The 25,279-nt window shown below is 29.6% G+C and overlaps 1 protein-coding gene across 1 annotated transcript in view; it reads left to right on the top strand.

Moving 5' to 3' along the window:
• LOC100204369 (protein unc-93 homolog A) overlaps window positions 1–24,945 on the top strand; it is a 28,866-nt gene extending 3,921 nt beyond the window's left edge. Inside the window, exons 2-6 of the mRNA XM_065808574.1 lie at window positions 3,908–4,309; window positions 18,074–18,262; window positions 18,749–19,080; window positions 22,926–23,193; window positions 24,590–24,945. Of these exons, the coding sequence (XP_065664646.1) occupies window positions 3,908–4,309; window positions 18,074–18,262; window positions 18,749–19,080; window positions 22,926–23,193; window positions 24,590–24,813 (1,415 nt within the window). The 3' untranslated portion in view covers window positions 24,814–24,945. The remainder of the gene's footprint in view (window positions 1–3,907; window positions 4,310–18,073; window positions 18,263–18,748; window positions 19,081–22,925; window positions 23,194–24,589) is intronic.
• The last annotated feature ends 334 nt before the right edge of the window (window positions 24,946–25,279 follow it).

Raw genomic sequence — 25,279 nt, 5'->3', positions numbered from 1 at the left:
ATAAGGTTTTTGTCTTCTCTTGATGCTTGACGTTTTTTTTATGATCATGGTTTGAATACTGGTATTTCAATTGTTGCTATAGCCCTTCTTATAGCTTTAACGAATCCGATCACTTTTGCATCGGGTGAATTAATTTTTTCCTAGTTCAATCTAATCAAAGTTTATTTTAGAACAACTTTGATGCAAGAACGCATAAAAGGTCTGGTAATGATATCTATCATAAGAGATATAGCCTCGTCTTTACTCCCAAAGCACGAAAAGTTGATTTTTAAAGAACGTTTGTAAAATCTGCATGAATGTGAAATTTGACGGAGTAAAAACTTGATTTCTGCGATTTCATGGATATACAATGCACACGAAATATATTAAGAATCACAACTAAGTTAATAATATTTTAGTTCAATTTCTAAAGTTTTTTGTGTCCGAGACAGCGGGAATGAGCCTACGCTTGTCCTCGGACCTTTTTTTTTCTTGATGCACCTTTTTACGCTTGGCTAGTGATTATTTCCTTTTTTATTTCTTTATGCCAACAAGTTGAATGCGCTTAGGGCCTCCAATTACCTAAAGCCGGCACTAAATGCCCCAAAAGGTTTACGTCATGTTTTTATTATTTATTTTGCTTTTATTACTTCTAAATTAAAATTTTAGAAGATCTATAAATTTTTGAAAATAAATGTTTAAGCGTCTGTTATAAAATAGAAGTACTTAGTGGTGAAAAAAGTATTTTTGGAAAAAAATTATTTGTTATATTAATGAAAAATTAAATATAATTTAATAAAACAAAATTCATTTTTAATTATCATTTTACTATATTAACTTGTATTTTTATAAATAAAAAAAGTCCTGAATACTCAATTTTGTTTGTTTTGATTAGAGCTGTTAATGAATTGGGTCTGGTTTGGATATTTACGGACTCGAATCCAGACCCAACTTGTATATACGCAACCAAGTTTGGTCAGCTATCATGGACCCTACCCGGATCCATACCCGATTTACTTAACAAGTCTTGGCCTTGTCCGTGTCCAGACCCTCATACTAGTCATACTAGTCATGCCAAAACAAGAACAAAAACAATGCGTAAATTACTGAGTGAGGACTATTGGGTGCGTGTATTATTATGGTCGCAAACGTTTAAGGGGTAGTTTTGATAAAACTTGTCACTGTACACAGTGGAAGAATACTTATCACGGAATTTCACGCATTTTTTTCATAATGATGTTGCGAAAATGGTAGAAACAGAAAACAAATCTCGGATCTCTTGGTTTAAAGGCTCTAACTACTGTGCCACGGTTGCTTTCGTGAACCTCTTGAATCTGAGGCAAGCGCTCTTACCATTGCGTCACAATTATATTTGAACCTGATAATTTTTTTTCCTTATTAAAGTTTCATTTAAGATGGCGACCAATATAAACTTTAAGAATAATGAAAACAGAAAACATTTTTCAAAAATAATATTTTTATATTAACTCAAAAGATGTTAAACCTCAAGTCGAGTTTAATCTCATACAAATGTCGAGTTTAATCTCATACAAATGTCGAGTTTAATCTTATACAAATGTCGAGTTTAATCTCATAAAAATGTCGAGTTTAATCTCATAAAAATGTCGAGTTTAATCTCATACAAATATCGAGTTTAATCTCTACGAGTGCTGAGAGCAACTTCCAATTCAATTAACAAGACTACTTTAATTCTTTCCACTGCTTCGCTTTTGCTAAGAAATGAAACTTCATTTTCGTTTTCAATTATAAAGGTCAATGTCTTGAAAATAAAAATTAGTTTATAATCTCAAAAAAGTTAAAATTAAAATATTCATACTAAACTACCTTCAAGTAAATTTTTTATTCAACAACAGAAGACAATAGAATGAACAAAATATCTCGTACTGAATATTTTATAACAAGAAATTTGACTCCAGCACGTCTCCACCTCTCCAGTGTAGAGACAAATTGACAAGCTACTAGTTTATCCAAATACACTTGTAATTAATTCTTCAATTCCTAAGAAAAACTTTTTATGTTAATTGAATATCTTCTTTTCTTATACACAAATGAATCGAAAAAAAAAAAGATGGAGTTTAAATTTTTTTCTTTAACACTGGCGCGTTTGTTATGTTCAAAAGTTTAGAAATTTACTGACAATTTTTTAATAGTGAATTGATATCTTCTATTTTTTTTCAACTTGTATCACCATAAATTTTTTGAGTAATCAACGCTCATTTTATAACTTGGGTCAAGCACTGATGAAATGGCCAAAAATACAGGAAAAAATTTTCCAATATTTGGAAACTTTTGCCATCATTTTCTTCCCCATTTCCACGGACGGATTAAGACTTTATGGGGCCCGGGGCTATTTTAAAGCAGGAGATCCCTTTCCATGTCATTAATGAGGCATCATTTGCAACTAGTTACAACTTTACATCATAAACTAATTGGTACAACTTTGTTTTATTTTTATAGCAGCAGTATTTCTTATTCATTTTTTGCGGGATATAAAAAAACAATAAAAAAGCAACCAAATAAATTTTACCTATTTACAAATTGTATCCATTACTATTATACAGGATGCAAAATTGTTATTGATTACTGTAAATAATAAACCGAAATTTAAACTGAAATTAAATTGATGAATTAGTAAGCTAATATGCAAATTTGTAATCAAAAATTAAAATCAAAAATAAAATATGTTATGCATAAATTATATTATGAAAATGTTTTAAACCATCTTAACAATTTGCTTTACAATTGCAATTAAAAACTAGTTAAATAAGTGATAATAAGTGATAATTAATGCCAGTCAACATTACTATTAAACACATATTAGTTTAAAATATTTTTGCATCTATAGTTTCCAATATACTAATCAAGTTCTTTTAAAGGTTAATTACTTCTTTAAAGAATGAAATTGAATAAGAAAGCAATCTTTTTATAACTACTTTACTTGAAAAAAGTTGATTGCATTGAAAAAAGTTGATTGCGTTGAAACAAATGATTGCATTGAAAAAAGTTGATTGCGTTGAAACAGTTGATTGCATTGAAAAAAGTTGATTGCGTTGAAACAAATGATTGCATTGAAAAAAGTTGATTGCGTTGAAACAGTTGATTGCATTGAAAAAAGTTGATTGCGTTGAAACAGTTGATTGCATTGAAAAAAGTTGATTGCGTTGAAACAGTTGATTGCATTGAAAAAAGTTGATTGCGTTGAAACAGTTGATTGCATTGAAAAAAGTTGATTGCGTTGAAACAAATGATTGCATTGAAAAAAGTTGATTGCGTTGAAACAGTTGATTGCATTGAAAAAAGTTGATTGCGTTGAAACAGTTGATTGCATTGAAAAAAGTTGATTGCGTTGAAACAGTTGATTGCATTGAAAAAAGTTGATTGCGTTGAAACAGTTGATTGCATTGAAAAAAGTTGATTGCGTTAAAACAGTTGATTGCATTGAAAAAAGTTGATTGCATCGAACATCAGTATTTTTATATCTTTTAACATCTATTAATTGCGTTAAAAGATTATCATATGTATCACGAACAGGTGTACTATAATGCACCTCGTTATAAACTGAAAATACTATTATATTTCTTTATACAACAAAAAACTCAAAGCATCATTTCTTATCCTACTGCTCAGAGGCGATTCTGCTAACAAAATGAGGAAGGGGGGTTAATCTATAAAAATTACCAACTGGTTCCTTAAAATAAAATTAAAAAAAAAAAAGGTCTTCAAAACTTAAAATCACCCGACTGAATAGTGTTAAATACCCTTAATTTATTCTTCATTACTTTTTTTTAAGTTTTTATGTTATGTATTTTGTTTTTGGTATATTACAATGAAATTTACTCAGAAAAAAATAAAATGATTTTTTATAACACTGTATATAGTCAAGAAAATTGGTTTTTATTATTTTCAGAGAATCTTGATTCAAGAAGACATTATTCATCATTTAAAGAAGAAAAAAATGAAGATTGTCAAGCTGCACCCTGTCAAGAGCTGTTGGATTTGCGCTCTCTTAAAATAAAAACTTACAAAAATTTACTTGCTGTTAGTTTTGGGTTTTTGTTTCTTTTCACTGCATTCCAAGCTCTGCAGAATCTTCAGAGTAGCATTCATCAGGACAAAAATTTAGGATTCGCTTCTCTTATTGTTATTTATGCTTCATTACTAGTTTCATGTATGTTTGTTCCACCATTGTTGATTGGAAAACTTGGATGTAAGTATACCATCGTTATTTCAATGTTTGGCTACGTGTTATATACTGCTTCTATGTTTTATCCAAGATACTGGACAATTATTACAGCTTCTGCGTTACTAGGTATATATATATGTCTTTAAAATCTATATGGAATTGTGGAATTTAAAATAATACGCTTTAAAAAGATAAATTACAATGTCATTTTGACGGTCCAATTTTTTGAAATAGTGCACAGTGGCAGATTTGCTTCAAAACGTACCATAAAAACAGTTATTTGTGCTAGTTTGTTTTTATAGTGTTAAAGCTGAAATTTGTTAAAAATTCCAATTTTTCAGGGATTTTTCAATTTTAGGTTTACAGCTATCTTTTGCTAATGAAAAAATAATTTTAAAGGCTTAAAATATACATTAATAGGTCTTTTAAAAAAAGTAACCATCGAGCGAGATCTCGTCTCGTTCTCGTTTCTCGTGAGAAATGGGACTTCTCGTGAGAAACGAGAAATAAAAAATTCTCGCGAGAAGTAGAACGAGACTTAAATATTATATTATTTTCCAAATTAAAAATTATTATAATTTACAAAATGTCTAATAATTTTTTTTTTTAATTAATTAATATTTTGACTCCGTGATTTTAATTAGATTTTTTTAATTAGATTTTTTAATTAGATTTTTTTTAAAAATCTAATTAAAAAATTTTGATTAGATTTTAAATATTTTTAATTCGATTTTAAATACAAAATTTTTTTGTATAAAATGGTGCACTTTCGACTTAATTTCATTAGTTTACCAGTGGAATTTAACTTGACACATATTGTTCATTTTGAAAAGAAATATGCTTGCCTCATTTCAACGATTAAAAATGTCACCAAGAAAAAACAAAATCTGGAGATATTTTCAAAAAACAAGTGACGGTGCTGAATGCAAGGCGTGCAAAAAGTCTTTGAAAACAAAAGATGGAAACACAAGCGGACTTCATCGTCACCTCGAAAAAAAACACAGCCAAGATTACGTTGAGCATTCTGAAAAAACTGACGGCTCTCTTCTTCCTCCTCCTAAGAAGAAACAACGAACCACGGTCGAAATGCTTGAAACAAAGTCCAAATATGACAAAGACAATTCCATTCAAAAACAGTTTGACTCTGCAATGCTGGATTACTTTTGCACTGATCTGGCATCCTTTTCAGCAGTCGAAGGAAAAGGTTTCAAGAAATTGTTTGACATTGCAAACCCTAAACTGAGCCTTCATCACAGAACAACATATTCAAAAAAGCTTTCAATTCGGTCAAGAGAAGTTCAAGCTGGAATGAAGAGCATAATAACGGAGATTACGCCAAATCTAAAAAGTGCTGCATTTACTTCTGACCTTTGGACTTCTAGAGCTCAGGACAGCTACATCTCTTGAACTTTTCATGCTATTGAAAAAAATTGGAGACTACATCACTGGACACCCCATGTCCAACAGTTCCCAGGCAGACACACAGGTATCTTAATTGAAGGAAAGCTGGATTCTTTCTTAGAAGAACTAAATTTGCCTGCTGATTTGCCAATGTACTGCGTGAACGACCAGGCAAGAAACATGAAACTTGCAGTCAAATTGTCAAAGCGCCTTGACCAATACTTGTGCAACAATCATATTTTGAAATGTGCAGTTCGAGACTAATTTGGAATGACTGCTGGAATGGATGATGCGTTGCAAACATGCAAAGATTTGGCTTCTTTAACTCACCAGTCAACAGTTGCAGCTGAGTTACTTGAATCAGAATCAGACGCTCAAGGAATCAATTTTAGACAGTTACGCCAATCTGTTGACACAAGATGGAATAGTGAACTGGATTGCATGGCTTCTGTCCTACATCTAAAGAGTGCAATTATCAGCTTATGTACAAATGAAGATATTTTTTCTTCAAAGACCATCAGTGCATCACAGTGGAAATCAATCGAGGGAGCAGTAGAAATTTTGGCATCACTTAAAGAAGCTACAGAAACGTGGTCGGCTGAGTCTATTCCAACAATTAACACTGTCGCCGATTCTCTTTATTTAATCCATGACAAAATTGATCAATTTATTGAGACGGATGGAAAAAATGGCTACGGTGTCTTGTATGCAAAGTATGAGAAAAAAAGCTGCATTAAGAAATGATTTCCTCTTTGTCACACTGGAAAATTATTGAGTGCTGCAGCAAACTACTTAAATCCTGCTTTAAAGGGCCTTCACTTGAAGCTCTTCAATTTCAAACAACGCAAGAATGGTTAGCCTAACAGGTTAAGGATAATGTTGAGTGCCAACCTGTTGCCAGAGTCCTTTCACCAGATTTGTCCCCTAATTCAAAATTGAAGCGCAAGTTAAACGTCAGACTTGAAACACAAGAGCCAAAATCTGAACTGAATCCTATTTTGAGCGAAATGTGCCAGTATAAATATCTCCCTGATGCCAAAAAAGACTTTATGATTCTTGATTGGTGGAAATTGCATTCAAATACATTGCCATGAACTCTCTTCATTAGCTAGACAAATTTTAGCTATTCCAGCAAGTTCAACTAAATCAGAGAGAGTTTTTTGCTCAGGTGGAAATGTCGTCCGATCATCCGAAACAACTTACACCCAGAAAAAGTAGAAAAATCATCTTAATCAGAGAAAACATTGTCTTGTTGGAAAAGTTTCGCAAAAAAATTCTGAATTAATATTTGAAAAAGTTGTTTACGTTTGACAAATGTCATTTGTGTCTATTTGTCAAAACCATGTTTACATTTTTTTTTTTACTTGGATTTTAATAAATTTGTTTTCAAAAATTGTTACATTTCTCGTCTCGTTCTCGGTCTCACGAGAAGTACTAACTTCTCGTCTCGGTCTCGTCTCGGTTTGAAAAAACCTAGTCTCGCTCATGGTTAAAAAAAAGTGCATTTAAAATACTTTATTTTTATTTAATTTTAAAAAAAAATGCGCTTTTTGTTTATGTTCTCACTCAGATAGACTTTCAAATTTTTTTTTTATGAAATTGCTGATGACTTTTTTTTTGCACCTATTGAACCCTTTTGCGCGTATCAGTGGAAATGTGTCAATTACATCAGTAGAAACCAGGTAAGGAAACCCAGTCATGAACACGTAATTTATTTTAGTGAATCAATTAGAGTACGTTTTAATATCATTTATTCACGCAAGCTTTTGGTTTTTTTCTTTTTTATCACTAACCGGTTTTTAAAAAACTTTATTCGAAATTACTCGAAAATACATTAAAAACGTGTGACAATTGTAAATAAATGTTTAAAAATCTACGGAGTAATATTTCCTCAGTCTAACAAGTGCCTTTAAAATAATTATTTAACTTAAAAATCAAAAACAAAAAATAAAAATACTATTGAGCATTTTTAAAACTCTTCTTCCCCACTGTTTAGCAATTTCAACAAAATATTAACGATGGTATAATTTTAGAGAATTCGCAGTTTAACAACAACAACAAAACGATAAGAAAAACAATAATTATACCAATAGTTATATAACTATAATTTTAATTTAAAATAGTTTTTTTTTTCATTCATATACAGTGTGTCATAAATCGGCGCACAGGTTGTACTTTATCCACGAAAAAAATGTTATCACTTAGATATTTTTAAAAATTTTTGATATATTTTAAAAATTAAAAATTAGACATTTTTAAATTCCTATGGTGAATTTTCAGACACAATTGGAGACTCGGGAGTGGGGTTGGAAAGAGGGATGAAGGTTAAAACCATATATAAGATATTAAAATAGCTTTGCTACAAGAAAAATATGTTTTTTATAATTTATGGTTATTAAAATGCTCCCAGAAGTTCATACGGCCTTTTCACTGAACACCGCGTAAGAACATTTAACTAGGAAGTTTGGGCAAGAGCCAGTGTCGACCCTAAAACCTCTTGATTCTCCTCCTGCCAGTAACAAAAGTGTCGTTATTTATCAACATAGTCCCCAGCAATACTTATACATTTTCCTTATTTTTCTGCTACTTTGTAAATGCTCTTGGCATAAAATTCTTCGAGTTGATCTCGAGGCCACTTTTGTACCTAATTTTCAACCTCTCATTGCATTAAAAAGCAAATTGAAAAACAAGCAAGTTTAAGAAAAACTAAAAATAAAATAAATTCAAGCTAAGTTCATGTGTTTCTAAGTCTATAAAATCCAGGACAAATAACCTAGTTGCATCAACTTTAAAGGATGATGCTATAAGGTATCTTGCTTGTAAAAAGGAATAAGGTGACCCTCCAAGAGAAGAATGGATTCAGTGCTGTAAATGCCATGATAAATGTTAAAATACGCAGACCCTTTTTAAGGGATCAAAACAGGTGAAAATCTGATAGAGCAAAGTTAGGGTTGTAAGGAGGATGTGGAAGAATCTTCCACCCCAGTTTTTTGGAGTTTTCTTTTGTCAGCTGTGCCATAGGTGGACGGACGTTGTCGTGAAAGGAAATCACGGCATCAGTTAAGAGCCCGTAGCGTTACCACAGGTTGTACCTCGTTTTTGAACATATCAAAAACAAGTTAAGACCTGAGCCTGACTCGATTAACTTTAACCTGCTTTCAGTAAACACAAAAAAATATAACAAAAATATATATTATAAAAAGTTTAATATGCAATTTTTATTTTGATTTGGTTCACTGAAGTTATATTTTGAATAAACAAAACAACTTTAAATCTTATCTGAACATTTTCAATCAAGTTACAAGCAATATTTTGACTTTAATTTTAAGAGCACTTTATATTGTACTCTACTTATCATGATTTAAATAGTATATTTAAAATAAAAAAAATATACTTTAAAAACATACTTTTTTGAGAATACTTATGTTAAATCCTAATACAACGGAGTACATTCAATCAAATGCCAACTGCAGCAAACGCTGCAAAGTATAGTTTTCACTTCAGAACTTATTTTTAAATTAATCATTATACTATTTATAATAGCATGGAACCAATTAACTAATTTTCTCATATCCTGCAAAGTATAATTTACATTATCAAGTTTTATAAAATAAGTTTTGCAACCTTTGCAAAGCATAGTTTTCACTGTAAGCTTTTTTTAAAAAAGATTTTCTAACTAAAATACAAAGATCGGCAATCTAATATTTGGCGGGTGGTAAACTTCATAATAACAAAACTAATTGTTTTTTTATACACCGCCATTTTTAGGACTTGACAGGGTTTAAACCCGCCTAACTTATCAATGAAAGTCTACAAGTTAGATTAATAGACCAAATATCATCATCATTACATATATCTAGGGGAAAGGCGTCTATGATGGCATACTTAACTTTGAACCTTCATTATTCAGTATCCTGAAGACCAATAATAAAAGTTTTGATATGGATACATTCCTTGTTACATGTAGAACAATAATTATCCTCGGTGTTTTAATCAGTTTTAATAATTTTTTTTTATAAGTTATTATCATTTAAAAAAAAAGCACAAGTATGCCTTCATAGACAACCACTGTTCTTATGATGGTATAGGGGAGAATGGGGCTAGTTAGGATAAAAGTTAATTTGATTACTTCATTTAACCTTAGAGTCTTCCCTCAGAAAAGCCTGAAATTACTCGGAACCATCCCAATTTACAATTTCATCCTAATTTACCATTTCACCTATGGGTGTTACAAATGTTCTTAGCGACTTTTTTTTTCTTGTCATATTTTTTTTTTCTTGTATTTTTATGAGAGTGTAAACTGTAAAGAGATATTGTATAATTTTAGAGACCTCGAGGTGGCATTTTGAAATAATTCACTGTTGATACCTATTATTACTTGTTTCAAAGATTTAAATGTGTTGTGGATAATTGTTTAGATAATTTAAAGTTCCAAAGTCAAACATTCTATAGCCAAATTGAAAGACTCTTACTACCTTATTTATTTATTTAAAACCTTATTTATAGTGGCATACAGTAGTTTGTAAATAAACTAATTAAAACCAACACAATAAACTGCATAGATGTTTCAAACAAAAACAAATATTGTAAAAATGCCATAAAAAATCAGTAACAACCAGCATAACAACGTACTTAAAATATCGTGCATAAAAATCTCAAAAAGAAAAAAAAATGTGTGGAGTGAAATACTATGTGGAGTGCTTTTTTTATGAAATTTATTAATAAGATTGTAATTATTGAGCAAAAACATCCAAATCAAAGGTCAGCATGGAAAATTAAACAAAAAAATACTCGTTGAATGATAGAGTAGCTCATAGAAGCTAATAGAAAGAGAAAAGCTTACTATTAGTTTTTTCGCATAAAGCTTTAATGTGATCATCAAACTTTAAATCCTTATTGATTGTAACCCAAGTAAAAAAATAAAATTAGGCATAAAAAAAAAGCATTAAAAAAAAAGCGCAAAAAACAAAAGTAAGCATAAAAAAAAAGACGTAAAAAAAGTAGCGTAAAAAAAAAAGTTTAACTTTAGGGGAGACCGGGGCTAGTTGGCTCGGTTTTTACTCTATGAGCTCTGTAGCCCTAACAGTACATTTTTTAAAAAATATTAAAGTGTAGTCTTAAAGAGTATAGATTAGGGTATCTTATAAAATTTGCATTCATTTAAAAAAAAAATTCTTGGGGCCTTTCCGGACCCTCAAAAAAAAAAAAAAATTTGCGCCAACTTACCCCACCACGGGGTAAGTTGGCGCAAACTATAAAAATGATTATTAATGCACTATTAAGTGCAAAATTAATAGAAATTTTTTCAAAATTAATTTTTGCAACAATTTTATCCCAAAATTTAATATTACTTTTAGCTGGTACCAAATATTAGTCCGTATAAAAGCCAAACAGTAACCCACCTTTTATCTGTGGAAAAAAAAACTAAACAAAATTTTTTTTTAATTTTTTTGTAAGAATAAATATTTTCAATATTGTTAAAAATAAAAAAAATAAAAAAAAATAATTTTATAAAAATAAATATTTTTTTCCATAGTAAATGCTATGAGCCAACTTACCCCGTAAAAAAAGTGTCAACTTACCCCGAAGGCTTTTTTTTTAATAAACAGTCTATAGATCCTGAAAAACGGCAACTTTGAAAAAAAATTCTGACTGGATATAGTAAACCAATTGTGACTGGAACTTTTACAATAATTTTTTTTTCATACGACTAAATATTTTCTTTGTAGAGTAAAAAGGAAGCGATGTTCTAAAAGTTACGTTTTTGTCCAAAAAACGCATAAATCTCAATATCTCCCATGCGCATGCGCGAATCCTGACAATACTACAGTGAATGATGAAATGGTCAATGAGGAAGTTTTTGAGTAATTTTTGTCACTTTCTGATGAACGGCTCTAAAGATAAACGCAATTCGTCAACTTACCCCTGCGGCCAACTAGCCCCGGTCTCCCCTATCCCAAGTAAAAATTTTATCCTCGCCAACCATTATAAATTAGCTGTTTGAATATTTTTGACCGACTATAGGAGATTGAAATATTATGGGATTTACTATCATATAGTTAAATTTTAATCGTTCAATGGCATTTAATTTTTGTTTTGCAATCGAATAATAACTCTCTAAGCTATTATCACAAACATAGAGAGTATTATCGTCAGCTAAATTGCAAATCTCAGATTTATTGTTAAATAGAAAAAGGTCAATAATAAATATACTAAAGTATATTGGCCCAAGGGTTGATCGATGAGCCATTCCTAATGAAGCTCCTAACCACTCAGAAAACGATGAACCCAATTTAACCCTTTGTTTACGATTGCTTTGATTTGATAGTAAAATCTTTAGGTTTAAATCATAAGAAAAACCATAAGTTTACAATTTAATAATAATAACTCATGCGGAATCAGCTCGTCAGCTTTTAAAAGGTCCATAAGCATAGACCCAATAATACCTCCTTTATTCCTGCCATTTTTTTCAGTAAAATAAAAAGCATATGTTGAGTGCCACTACGAAAGCCATATAACAGAATATTCAATCTACTAAATGTTCGTATTTGCTCAAATATGATAAGCTTAAATACTTTTGAAAGAGCTGGAAGGATACTGGTCGATAATTTGACTTATCCGTTGGGTTATATTTCTTAAAACAAGGTTTAAAATTAGCTATTTTTAAAAAAGGAAGGGAATAACCCATCTGAAATGCATTAATTTATACATTTTGCGAGACTTTTTCTGAAAATCTTATTATGGGACATTAACTTATATGTTAGTATATTGCCACTAGTTTTCTTCTTAATTTTCATTGAATCAATAATTTTGGAAATATCTTCCGGTGTCATTTTATGAAATTTAAAACTTGGAGATATCATTTTAAATTTGTTCTTTATAATTCTGATACTCGGATGGTTCATATATCTCTCAACAGCCGTTTTAACAGAGTATTGCGAAATTATCGAACGTTAAGATATCTCGCCTTTATTGTTAATAGAGGAAGAGACGTTTATGAAAAAATCATTAAAAATATTTGAAATTAAATTTTTGTCAAAAATCACATCACCATTTTTCACCAAAGTTATACGTTCATTCAAATTAGCAGACTTATTTGAAAGAAATAGTTTACATCACCTCCAATAAGAAATATTAGTTGTGTTGTTCAGATTGCATTTAAAATACATTCGCTTAATTTTTCGATTAAGATTAACCACAAGACTTTTTTTTTTATATATAATAAGAAAGTAATTTAAAATTTATTAGCCTAATATTTATTTTTTAAGTATGAACGAAGCAAAACTGCTTTTTTTATAGTTTAGTGACAAATGGCTTGTCATTACGTCTGAGAATTTTAGTCTTTAATTGTGCATCTAAATTCAAATTTTTACTAAGTATTTCATTAATTTACAGGTATCTTTATTAAGTGCTTCAGAAAAAATATCGTTTGAGAAGTTTTTGAACAATCTATACAATAGCTTTTTAGGTGGTAGCTTGCAAAAAATAGATCTTAACATAGTATAGACGAGCTGGCGATGACCGATCACAGCCGTACAAACAACATTTGTATTTTGAAAACAAAACTTTCTGTTTGTAAGGATGAGAGCGATACAAGAAGGGTTTATAACAAATATAAAACAAGTTGGTGTACTAAATTACAATTTAATACAATCACCAACTTTTATTTGCGATACTTTAATGATTTTGTTATAATAGGTAATTGCAAGTAAAAGTCAAATGCTTCTTTAAGGTGAATGAAGAAAATAAAATAGCTTATAAATTGCTAATATTAGCCATTTTCGATTTTTTAATATAATTTCAAAAGTGATGATTTGCATATCAGGAGGTATAACTACTTTATTTAACCTTCTTGAAAGGATGTTTTTATTAATATATACAAAAAAACATTCACTTAGATTAGAAATGTTAAGACGGGAAGCAGTTTTATGATCTGTTAATAAGTACTGATTGGTTAAAAAAAGTTCGTCAAACTTGGTTTTTCCAATAATAAAAATATCAAGTTTTTTTAATTAAGGAAGTAATCTCCGTAACTTTATTTCGTATAGAATTTAGGTTAATAAATGCTATACTTACATTATTTGGGAATTTTTAAAAGTAAAAATTTCTAAATAATAAAAAGTTTATCCAAAACAGACTTATGACTATTTTCTTCATTGGGGTTATACACGGGTGTTTGGTGATCGTTTAGCTGATAGGAGTAACAGATGTCAAAGAGACTTATAATAATTATAGACTTAAGATATGCAATAAAATTCATGGCTAACCTACCCGTTCCTCGCGTGTTTAAATATAGACAGCCCAAAGTGTTCCTTTTCTAAATTTGAATTATCAATTTTTAAACACTTGGATCTTTATCGTTGAACAAACTAAAATATTTTCCAAGGCAAGATGTGAAAAAAAATTCCCATCATCCACTTTCTCAACTTTGTTTTTAAAATGTTTAAATACTTCAAAAAATATGCTGTTTGTATCTTTCTGTTTCTTTCGTTTTTGAATTTGGGATATATCAATTTTGAAAAACGACGTTAGACGTTTATAATGAAACTTCACATTATTCTTACAAAACTCATAAAGAAAATTCTAAAAACCATTAAAATAGTTTGATGAATCAGTAAAAATTATGTTATCCATATCTTATGACACAACATCCGCCATCGTTATATTTACATCTTTACCTAATAGAATTTGCAAAGGATTATAATTACACCTAACCTATATCACAAAAGGTCCGCATCATGTAAGCCCGCATTGTTTCTTTTTGTGAAGAAAATCAGTGTAGTTTAGCCAAAACATATGTAAGTCACAAATACCATGGAGAAAACTTGCATAAGGAAATTTCAGACTTCAATTAAGAAGATAACTGTGTCTTGAAAATAATGCAACAGAGCCTAGAGCACGCTAGACCATTGTTGTATTTGAATCGATGTATAAAAAAAGTCATAAAAATTATTTTTTCGAAAAAGAGAAAAAACTTATTAAATCCAAAATTATTACTTTAATAAATTCAAAAAAAATCTTGGTGCTTCTTGACATCTTTAAATATTAGGTTTGTTAAAATATATATCAAAATTTGTGATATATATATATGTGTGTGTGTGTGTGTGTGTGTGTGTGTGTGTGTGTGTGTGTGTGTGTGTGTGTGTGTGTGTGTTATGCATAGTTAAAGTTGACTGACTTAGAATCTTTTTGTTTGCATGTGTTTAGGATAATAACAAAAAACTTGTCTTTTATATATTTATATATTTTTTGTACAAAAAGCTATTAAAAATCAAAGGTCAAACTATTACACATATTAAATCACACAATGTATAAAAGGACCGATCACAAAGCCTTTGTCAGACACCTTACTGGATATTGTGTTACGCCTCCCCGTCATTCGCCTCGTCGGTTGTTGGCCAGCTCACAAGTTCATCATAAAAACCACTGAACACATGCGGAACATATTGCATTAGCTTCCTAATATCCTGCAGTTTCACTTTTTTTATCGGAACATTACCGAATGGGTAGCACACATTTGCAGAAACTCGACGATGCGATCGACGACTTGAGACATCTGGTAAGTTTGGACCATCAGCCCATCAATGAGTGGCCTACAGACAATTACACCTCCTAAGTACCGTAAGTGAAATGCATTAGAGGACTTATTCCAAAACTTATCTTATTCTTAGCAGGAACTTTCTTTCCCCGTGTTTCTTCCGAAATGCAAGATTTTTTGTAGAATGTTGGCCACCACTTTTGAAAATCTACAATATCTTCTGTTGCGACTTCTTCAACAATAAACTTACCAGTAGTACTAGAAATAATTATAAGTTCAGTTATCTGGTGAACAGTGTACACCCTGTCATACCTTTTCAGTTTTCTCTTTATTACTGCAAAGTCCCGGTCGCAAAGTAGGTACGAGTGACCTCTTATTGGGTAGTACTGCTCAATTCGATCAAATCGGCCAGTATCTGTAAGAGCCAAAAAGACTCTGTTTAATGCATGGTTTTTATTTTGGCCTCCACAGTTATTTGAGTAGACATGAACTTCAGTAAACTGTGGAGGAGCAGACATTAGGTAATTGTACACAAAAGAGCACACCTCATTGGGGCTTTTTCTGGCTGTGCCTTCATGGTACACATAAACATGACCTTTATTACATTTCACATCGTGAATAGAGAAGAGGTTAACTGTCTGAGGTAAAAAGTTTCTTGGATTGGTATCATCGGTAAAGGGATATTCTGCATGTAGATCATGCGATCAAGACATGCGGTTTATTTTTTTGCATTCTTTTTTGCTGCATCATGCATTCTTTTTTGCTGCATCACTGAGATGAGGGCTTCGTAATTTTAAATTAAGCTCCTCACAGGTGCAACAAGAATCTATCTGGGACGGCCAAATCTTAACGTAAAGTTGTCTTTAAAGTAGCCTAGAAAAAATTTGTAGCTTCATTTTGCTTAAGGATGTTTTTCTTTAAAGATTGAGTACAAAATTTTGACATTTAGTCTAGCATCTAGATAATTGATAGTTTTACCAGCATATTTGCTGTGTTTCACCGGATAACTTTCGATATGTACTCTTATCAGAAGTCTTACAATTGTTGAATACGACTAACTTTAATACCATAAAGGCTTTTAAAGGCATCCATACATAGCTTTTCTTTGGCATCCCCCACCAAAATCTCATTTGTAAATGAAAAGTCATGAGCTACTCTTACTTCGGCACCGTTGCCGAAGTTAGAGTAGCTCATACTATAATCGTTGATAACAAGCATGAAGGTGAGTTTTCACCTTCATGCTTGTTATCAACGATTGTAGAAACACATCTTGCTCGTTCTTTGTCTCTACCGATCTCATGCGTGTGAAGATCTCGTCGCTCTGGTTTTTTAGACGTTCCGTACATTTCTTTGAGCATCTGAAAGCAAAATATCTCATTAGATTATACTAATATAAATGTTCGAGGTAGGCCTAAATGCCACAGTCAAACTCTAAAAAATGATGTTTGAGTAATTCAGCTATAACATTTGGCTACTGTTTAAGGTCAATTCGCTAGCCTAAATGGAACGATATGGAACGTGTTGGATTAGTTTTGTCTAAGACGTTTTTATGAAAACATGTTGCATAATATGCTATGATAGGCCTAAACAAATTGTTAAAAGGCTAATTGGGTATCGAAATTGCAATACAAATCTCACCTTCAATCAGTTCCAACAGTAGTAGCAGGTACAGTTCTTCCTTCGTAGCAAATGTATTCTTTACCTTTCATTCTAGTTTCTTTAACAACATTCCTTTTCCACATAGCCTCATTTTTAACCTTTCTTCCACTGCTAGTACTAGGATCTTCATCCGTTATAACTCTTTTTCATTAAAACAACGAGATGAATAATAAAAGAAGCCCAAATAACCTCAAACTCGTCACCAAAACAAAACAAAAATTGGATTAAAGTATGTGACACCTACCAGCAGAACACAACTGGTTTTCTCAGTGCTGCCAACAAAAACTTTCTAAGTCACCTAGAACCTTTTAGTTTACTGACAATATTTCGCTCTCTATTCAAAATGTACGGAGAGGTCTGACTTTTTGAATGTTTTACTATACAATAGTGAAACTGTCTTCAAAGAACAAATTTTCATCAAAAAGTCAAATATTAAAAAAATGACTTAGAACGTTTTTGTATACATTGACTCATTTATACAGAATGCCGAATTCGGCAACGCAGCATCACGGTCCAACGTCTGTTTGCCTGAACTTTGCTGCAGTGTCACGAACTTTAAGAATATATTTAGTTCAGACGCATTTCATTTTTGATAATAATTTAGTGTTGTTGAAATTAACTATGCTATTATTTATAAAGTTCAATTTAAAATTTCAATATATAATAATGTGTTTGGTTTCCTTGAAATTTTAATATTTTACAATTTACAAATAGTTATCAAGTATGTTTAAGAATTATGAATAATAAATTATGGACATTTTTAAAGATTTTTGAATTGCATTTTTCTAAAACAATAATAACAAAAGAATATAAATTAGCCATGTTAATATTTCCAGCCAGTTTACTTTTCTAATACACCTCGTTAGCATTGCTCGTTAGCAGAGCTTGTATCCTTGATACAAGCTATATTTTTGTTTATATTATTTTACTATTATTGCTTTAAAAAATTGTTTTTTAAGTTTAAAAATATTTAAATATATTCATAATGCCATAGTGCCTGAAACTATCAATCCTTACGAGGTATATTTGAAAAGTATAACTGGCTGGAAATATTAACTAGACTTCCTAACATTTCTAGTCAAATAATTTATATCTACATACTAAATATATATATATATATATATATATATATATATATATATATATATATATATATATATATATATATATATATATATATACATTAGTGTAAATATAATTTCTATAATATGTAAATATAGTGTTGTTGATTATTTTTTTTAATTTATTTAACATTTAGTCATTTTAGCTTATGATATGTTACTGTGTTTTAGGTTTTTCTGGAGCACCACTTTGGTCCGCTAAATGTTCATATTTAACATCTTCCGGTATGAAATATGGAAGATATATAAAGCAAAATGAAGATAACGTTGTAACAAGCTTTTTTGGGATATTTTTTTTGATTTTTCAAAGTGGTCAAGTTTGGGGTAACCTTCTGTCCACATTAGTGCTAAAAGAGTCAGGTGTTTATATTGAATTATTATACCACATAAAATACATGATGGAAGTTCAGTTTCTACATGTAATAATAAATAATCACATCTTACACATAATTTCTTTTTCCATAAATAGTATGTTGAATAATGTTAATATGATAACCATTAGATTGAAATATTTTCTTTCAAGTTACTGTTTTAACTAACATTTTGTTTCAATCTGAAGGGTAGTTAGGATGGCGTAGCCATCTGCTGTTACGACTGCGTAACGACGTATTATTAAAATGTTTTATTTAGTTAATAATATGTTAAATATCTGTCTATATTCAATAATAACAAAAAAATGACGCAATAAACCTACAAATGAATAACTTTTCATTCATAGGCTTATCAAAAACAAAAAACTATTATGCATGAAATAAAATTAGTTGAATTATTTAATTTGACATAACTTTCATAAATATAGTGAACTATAAATAAAATAATTCTAATATTTATATCTCGTTTTTTAAGGTGGAAAATTTAATTTGACTGATATTGAAGTTGAAAAAATATGCGGTAAGAACTACTGCCCTTCAACATCTATATCGTCTCAACAACAGACAAGCAAGTCAACAGTTACAACACTAATGAGCATATATTTGGCATTTGGTCTTTTAGCAATATGTGTCATTTTTGTTTTTCTTGACAAAATAGAAGTTGTTCGGGGTAATGAGAAAAGAGGATTTTTTAATCTACTTGTTGCGACATTTAAGCATTTAAAGAACAGAAAAATGCAATTAATGATACCACTGACAATTTTTTGTGGTCTGGAACAAGGCTTTGTTTTTGGAGATTTTACAAAGGTAAACAATTTATAATTTATAAGTTGTGATCACTCATTGAAAATTTTTACCCGAATTAAGATTATGCAAATTTAAAATGTAATTTTATTTCATACTAAGAGGCAAAATTTTATGAGGCGGAGATGTTACCTTGTTAGCAATTAAAGTTAGCAGGAAAAGTTTTAAAACACCATCTTAATATATTCTTTTTTAATAAATTCGATTAAATCGATTAAATTCGAATTAATGCATTTTTTCTTAATAAATAAAATACGAGTTACCAAACTAATAAAAACTAACAGTTATAAAAAGATATAAATATAATAATTATGAAATAAATAAATTAACTACTTATTGCTTTTAATTTAAAAAATTTTCATAAATACTATAAACAGCCAAAAAGGTTTCATGTCATTCAGAAGAGATTAAAGCAATGCTTTAATCTCTTCTGAAGAAAAAAATTAAAAAGAATGCTAATAAATATGTTACATTAATATCACAAACTAATACTTGTCGCTATATATATAAATATATATATATATATATATATATATATATATATATATATATATATATATATATATATATATATATATATATATATATATATATATATATATACAGGCTCTATCAGAGGGGGAGCCACATGGGCCATATGGCTTGGGCCTCCCATTTTGTTGGGGCCTCACATTTTCAAAACACACATGTTAAACACAAAAATAAATATCAAAGTAATTATTTTTATCTAATTATTCTAAACAATTTAACTTTAGGTTAACTTAAAATAATAAATTAATTTCTTTTTTATAATTACACATTTCCAAACCTAAATTCGACATGATAAATAGACCGTCATGTAATGATGCAACTAACCCTCCGTCGGGCGCGCTTGATCAAATTGATACAATTCAATTACTTTTAACTCGTACGAGTTTTTAAGTTATGACTTAGTGTTCTGCTTTTTAGTAGCTTCATTTTTTCTTATATTTTTTAGTTGTACTTCATCAAACAAGATTAAATCAATTTGTTTTGAACTGTTTCTTATCATTTTGTATAAAATTGAAATACTGCGCTTATGTACATTGCGTTTTGTACGTTACATTTTGTAACTTTGAGAATAGTAATACTTTTTTGTTCTGGTAAATATTTTACAGAAACATGCAGGTGTTTCAAGACTGAATCTGAAAATTGGAAAAAATTATTCCGACGTATTCTAGATGTTATTATTTTTCTTTCTGAACGTGGATTAGCACTTTTTGGTTCTAACCAACAAATAGGTGATCGAACGAATGGAAACTTTTTAGGTATTATTGAGCTTCTTAGCAAATATGCCCCACTTTTAGCTGAGCATGTTAAACATGTTCGAGATTTACAACAGTGTTAGCAGCGAATGCAAGCTCATTATCTTTCAACACGAATTCAGAACGAATTTATTGATATTTGTGGTTTACATGTTCAAACAGCAATCCTCCACGAAATTGTGAAAGCAAAATATTTTTCAATAATAGTTGATGCTACTCCAGATTGCTCGAACAAGGAGCAAACTTCTCTGGTTATTCGTTATGTTAAAATTTTAGATAATTCAAACTTTTCAGTTGAAGAAAGATTTATTTTATTTGACAATTTTTCAAAAAAAACTGGAAGAGAAATCGCTGCTCGAACACTAGAAATATTGAAAACTTTGAAGCTGGATTTCGAAGCCTGCATTGGTCAAGCTTACGACAACGGTGCTAAAATGGCTGGAAAGTATAACGGGGTGCGAGCGGTTTTGATACAACAAAATTCAAACTGTATGTTTTCTAGCTGCGGAAATCACTCATTAAATTTAGTTGGTGTCGATTGCGCTGAATCATGCAAAGAAGCAGTAACGTATTTTGGAACAATTCAGCAGATGTACAATTTATTCAGTAGCAGTCCTTAAAGGTGGGAAATTTTAAAACAACATCTTCCTGTTTCGTTGCATGGAATGTCCAAAACAAGATAGCCAGCACGGATTGATGGTATTAAACCAGTTGCACAGCATTTGAACTCACTAAGAAGTGCTTTAAATGGACTTGGGGTGCTATATTTAACAGCCCAGGCTAAAATGGAACTTAATGCTATTCAAAAGTATATTTCCAAATTTGATTGCATTTTGATGTCGTCTATCTGGATGAAGCTACTCACAATGATTCATCAGACAAATGTAATCGTCGAGGCACGCCAAGCCACTCTTGATATTGAAAAGGATAACATTGAAAATCTATGTAATGACATTCAAAGGTTGCGTGAACAGTTTGATAAGATTTTAAATGAGTCAAAATTTGTTGCAAGAAATATTGGTGTTTCATGTGAGTTTTTAACTAATCGTCATTTTCCAAGTCAAGATGATGCTGAGTTGTATTTCAAAATCAAAGTGTATTTTCTCATCATTGACTCAATTCAATCTGGCCTCACGCGACAAACTTTTGTAAACTTTTTGGATTTCTCTGGCTGTTTAAAAATTTGAATGACGAAGAAATCTCACAAGAACTTGAAAATAAGGTTTTATTTCTTAAAAGAATCTATGGTGCTAATTTTAAACTAGACTGCACACCAAAAGAATTGCTGGAAGAAATACTTGGACTTGGTGTCTTTCCAAACATTACAATTGCATTACGAATTTTTATCAGCTTGCCTGCATCGACGGCTTCGGGCGAACGCACATTTAATGTTTTAAAGCAGATAAAAAATTATCATCGTTCAACTATGGGGCAGGAAAGGTTGAATGGACTAGCTATGTTGAATATAATTTGCGATATTGCACAAAAACTAGATTTTTCAAATATAATTGCTGCATTTTCAGAACAAAAAAGAAGAACGTTTGTAAAAATTAATTAAAAAAGAAAAACGTTTGTAAAAATTAATTAAAACTAGTTCATTCTTTTTTAGTTACTTTTAGTGAATTTCTTTAGATTTCATTTTCAAAATGTGACATTAATTTAGCTATTCATTTATAGCGATTTGCAAATAATTACATATCGAAAAAAACCAAATAATAAAAACCAATTAATAATTATTCATGCATGAATCATTCATTTGTGAAATCTGAATTGTAACATTCACAATAAAGTAACTGTGTAACATTCCACTCATACGTCGTACCTTCTTAATTCCCAGGCCTCCCCAAAAAGGCGTTTTTAGTAGACAAGCGCGTCTCTTGGCTAGTTGGCTTGATAAAACGTACAAAAAGCGCCACATCTGTGTGTGACGGTCTGTCTAATTTATTATATTTAGTCTTAAAGTTAGACATTTATCTGGTCCTGATCTATCTGAAGACTTAAATGGCTTTGCATTATCTTGCGTCGCGTTTTGCGCAAATTTTTCTTTTGGGGCCTCAGATTTTTAACTGGCCGGGGCCTCTCCAAACCTCTGAAAGACCCTGTATATATATATATATATATATATATACATATATACATACATACATATATATATATATATATATATATATATATATATATATATATATATATATATATATATATATATATATATATATATATATATATATATATGTATATATATATATTTATATATATATATGTATGGATATATATATGTATATATATATATATATATTTATATATATATGTATGTATATATATGTATGTATATATATATATGTATATATATATGTATATATATATATATATATATATATATATATATATATATATATATATGTATGTATATATATATATGTATATATATATATATATGTATGTATATATATGTATATATATATATACATATATATGTATATATATATGTATATATATATATATATATATATATATATATATATATATATATATATATATATATTTAAACCTTTATTTATTTAGGCTTTTGTGACTTGCGCATTGGGTATTGAAAAAGTTGGGCTAATTATGATTTGCTTTGGGATTGTAGATGCCTCTTTTTCTTTATTCCTCAGCAAAATTGTCAGCTGGACTGGAAGACCTATTATGATGGCTGTAGCTTCATTAATTAATCTTGGGTTGTTAGTGACATTTTTATTATGGAAGTCTTCTGACCGAACAATCTTTGTGTATTTTCTTGGCGCAGGATTGTGGGGGTTTTCGGATGCTGTTTGGCAAACACAAGTAAATGGTAATACACAAGAAATCTGCTTTTAAGTAAATAAAGAGGAAAAAAATACATTTAATATTTGTTTAGTCGATATTTGTATGCTAAAACTTTACTGAAAATTAACTGAATTTTTTTTAGTTTAAAAAGTAACTTAAAAGCTAAGTATATACATGGCAAAATAAAAAATTGGGGGAGGCCGGGGCCAGTTGCAACAAGGGGTAAGTTGCAACAGCGCTATTTAAGGGTTAATTTTTAAATTACTGTTTCTAAACATTTTTACATTATATTGCAATGAGGGTAACACTATAAAAAAAAAAAAAAAAAACAATAATAAAAAAAACGTTAATAATAAAACAAAACAAAAAAAGTAATTTAAAACTTTTTTTCTCAATAAAAAATTCTTACTTGCTTTTTCAAAGTTTTTTTGGTTTTATAAAAACTAAAAAAAAGAAAAAAGCTAAAATACAGCAGTTAAAAAAATCTTTTTCTAAAACAAAAAGCTAAAAAATATAGAATTATTTTAAGTAAATATTTATATATATATTGATTTAAGTAATTATGATATCTGTAAGGTGAATTGCATCAAATTCATAAGGATAAGTTGAATCATAGCATAACTTCAGGTTTAAGCACTTTTCTGAAATAACTGATGCTTTTATTATAATTAAAGATGAAGTTGTTTACAAAAATAAACTTTTTTTTGTGAATAATAATGTAATCATAAATGTAATGTAATTATAAATTCAGTAAACATGTCAGACCTATATGAAGTTTCATGATTTCAGACCTATATGAAGTTTTACATATTAAAAGTATTATTAGTCTAGGAAAATACTTCTCAGTCTACGTATATTTACGTATTATATACGCATATTTTCCGTATTTTAACCTTTTATTAATTATAAATATAAAACTTATTTGAAATAATATTCTCTGTAAGATTTATACTATCAAAGAACTGTGCTTCAACTTATACCGTTCACTGCTACAACTTGCTTTTGAGCTGGGTATGTTGCAACATTTATGTTTTTTTTTTCACCATTGCAGGATAACTAAGTTTTCTATAACATCTGTGAATGTTAGATTAATACATTACTTTTACGTACGATCTATTTAATTACCCTTTAAACTTTTTTGTTTAAAATAAAACTCAAAGTTATAGGAAATAAACATAGTTTTATTTAAACGTATTTCAACTAACCCCGGTCTGAAATCTTGACGCTTTACATTGCAAAAGATAACTAAATAAATTAACTTATAAAGTTGATGCTCCTTTGTATCAACACCAAGATAAGGATACCGCTTTTGTTTATTCTTTTTCAGTATTTTTTCATTATTGTTATTGTGTTAGTTATTATTTTTTATTTTTACCGCTAAAAATATTTTTACGTAATCATTGAATATGAATTTTCTTTAGCATTTTTTGGCATTCTGTTTCCGACCAATCAAGAAGCTGCTTTTTCGAATTTCCGACTATGGGAGTCTTTAGGATTTGTGATTTCGTTTGCTTACGGAAATGCTCTATGCATTAATGTTAAGCTTTACATCCTCATAGGGTTTTTAATTGTAGGTATCTCATTTTATGGAGTTGTTGAGTGGTTGAGATTAAAAGAAAACAAAAACATTAGACTTAAAAACTGAATTTCAAAATTTCGCAATTTTTTTACTTAATATTTTAATAACTTTGATTATGTTTACAATTTTGGCAAGCTATATTAAAAAAGAACTTTTAAGGGTTTAGCTTTCAATTATTCTTTATTTTAAATAACTGTTGCTTTTATTTGTTTTTTTTTGGTATAAGTTGTTTTATAATGTTTTAACAGTGTTAGCAAAAAAATTCGTTGTTTTTTTTAATTTTTTTATTGATGACGAACTGTACAAAATAAAATGAAATATCTCAAGAAAAAGGGTTTGTACGCTATAGCATTTTTTGTTTTGTGCTAAATAATTTACAACGTACAATAAATGATGACATGAAAGTAGTTTAATTCATGCGTATTTAAAACCTTTTAACTATAGCATTGTGTAACACACGAAGAAATGTTACCTACTATGCATTGCTTATGAGGTAAATTAAAATGAATTTTCTGAACTTCAAAAGCCATTA

Source organism: Hydra vulgaris, chromosome 10 (assembly GCF_038396675.1).
Source record: "Hydra vulgaris chromosome 10, alternate assembly HydraT2T_AEP".
In the NCBI taxonomy this organism is placed as follows: Eukaryota; Metazoa; Cnidaria; class Hydrozoa; order Anthoathecata; family Hydridae; genus Hydra; species Hydra vulgaris.
The sequence above is the reverse complement of the archived record's forward strand: the minus strand, read 5'-3'. Positions and strand labels throughout refer to the sequence as shown.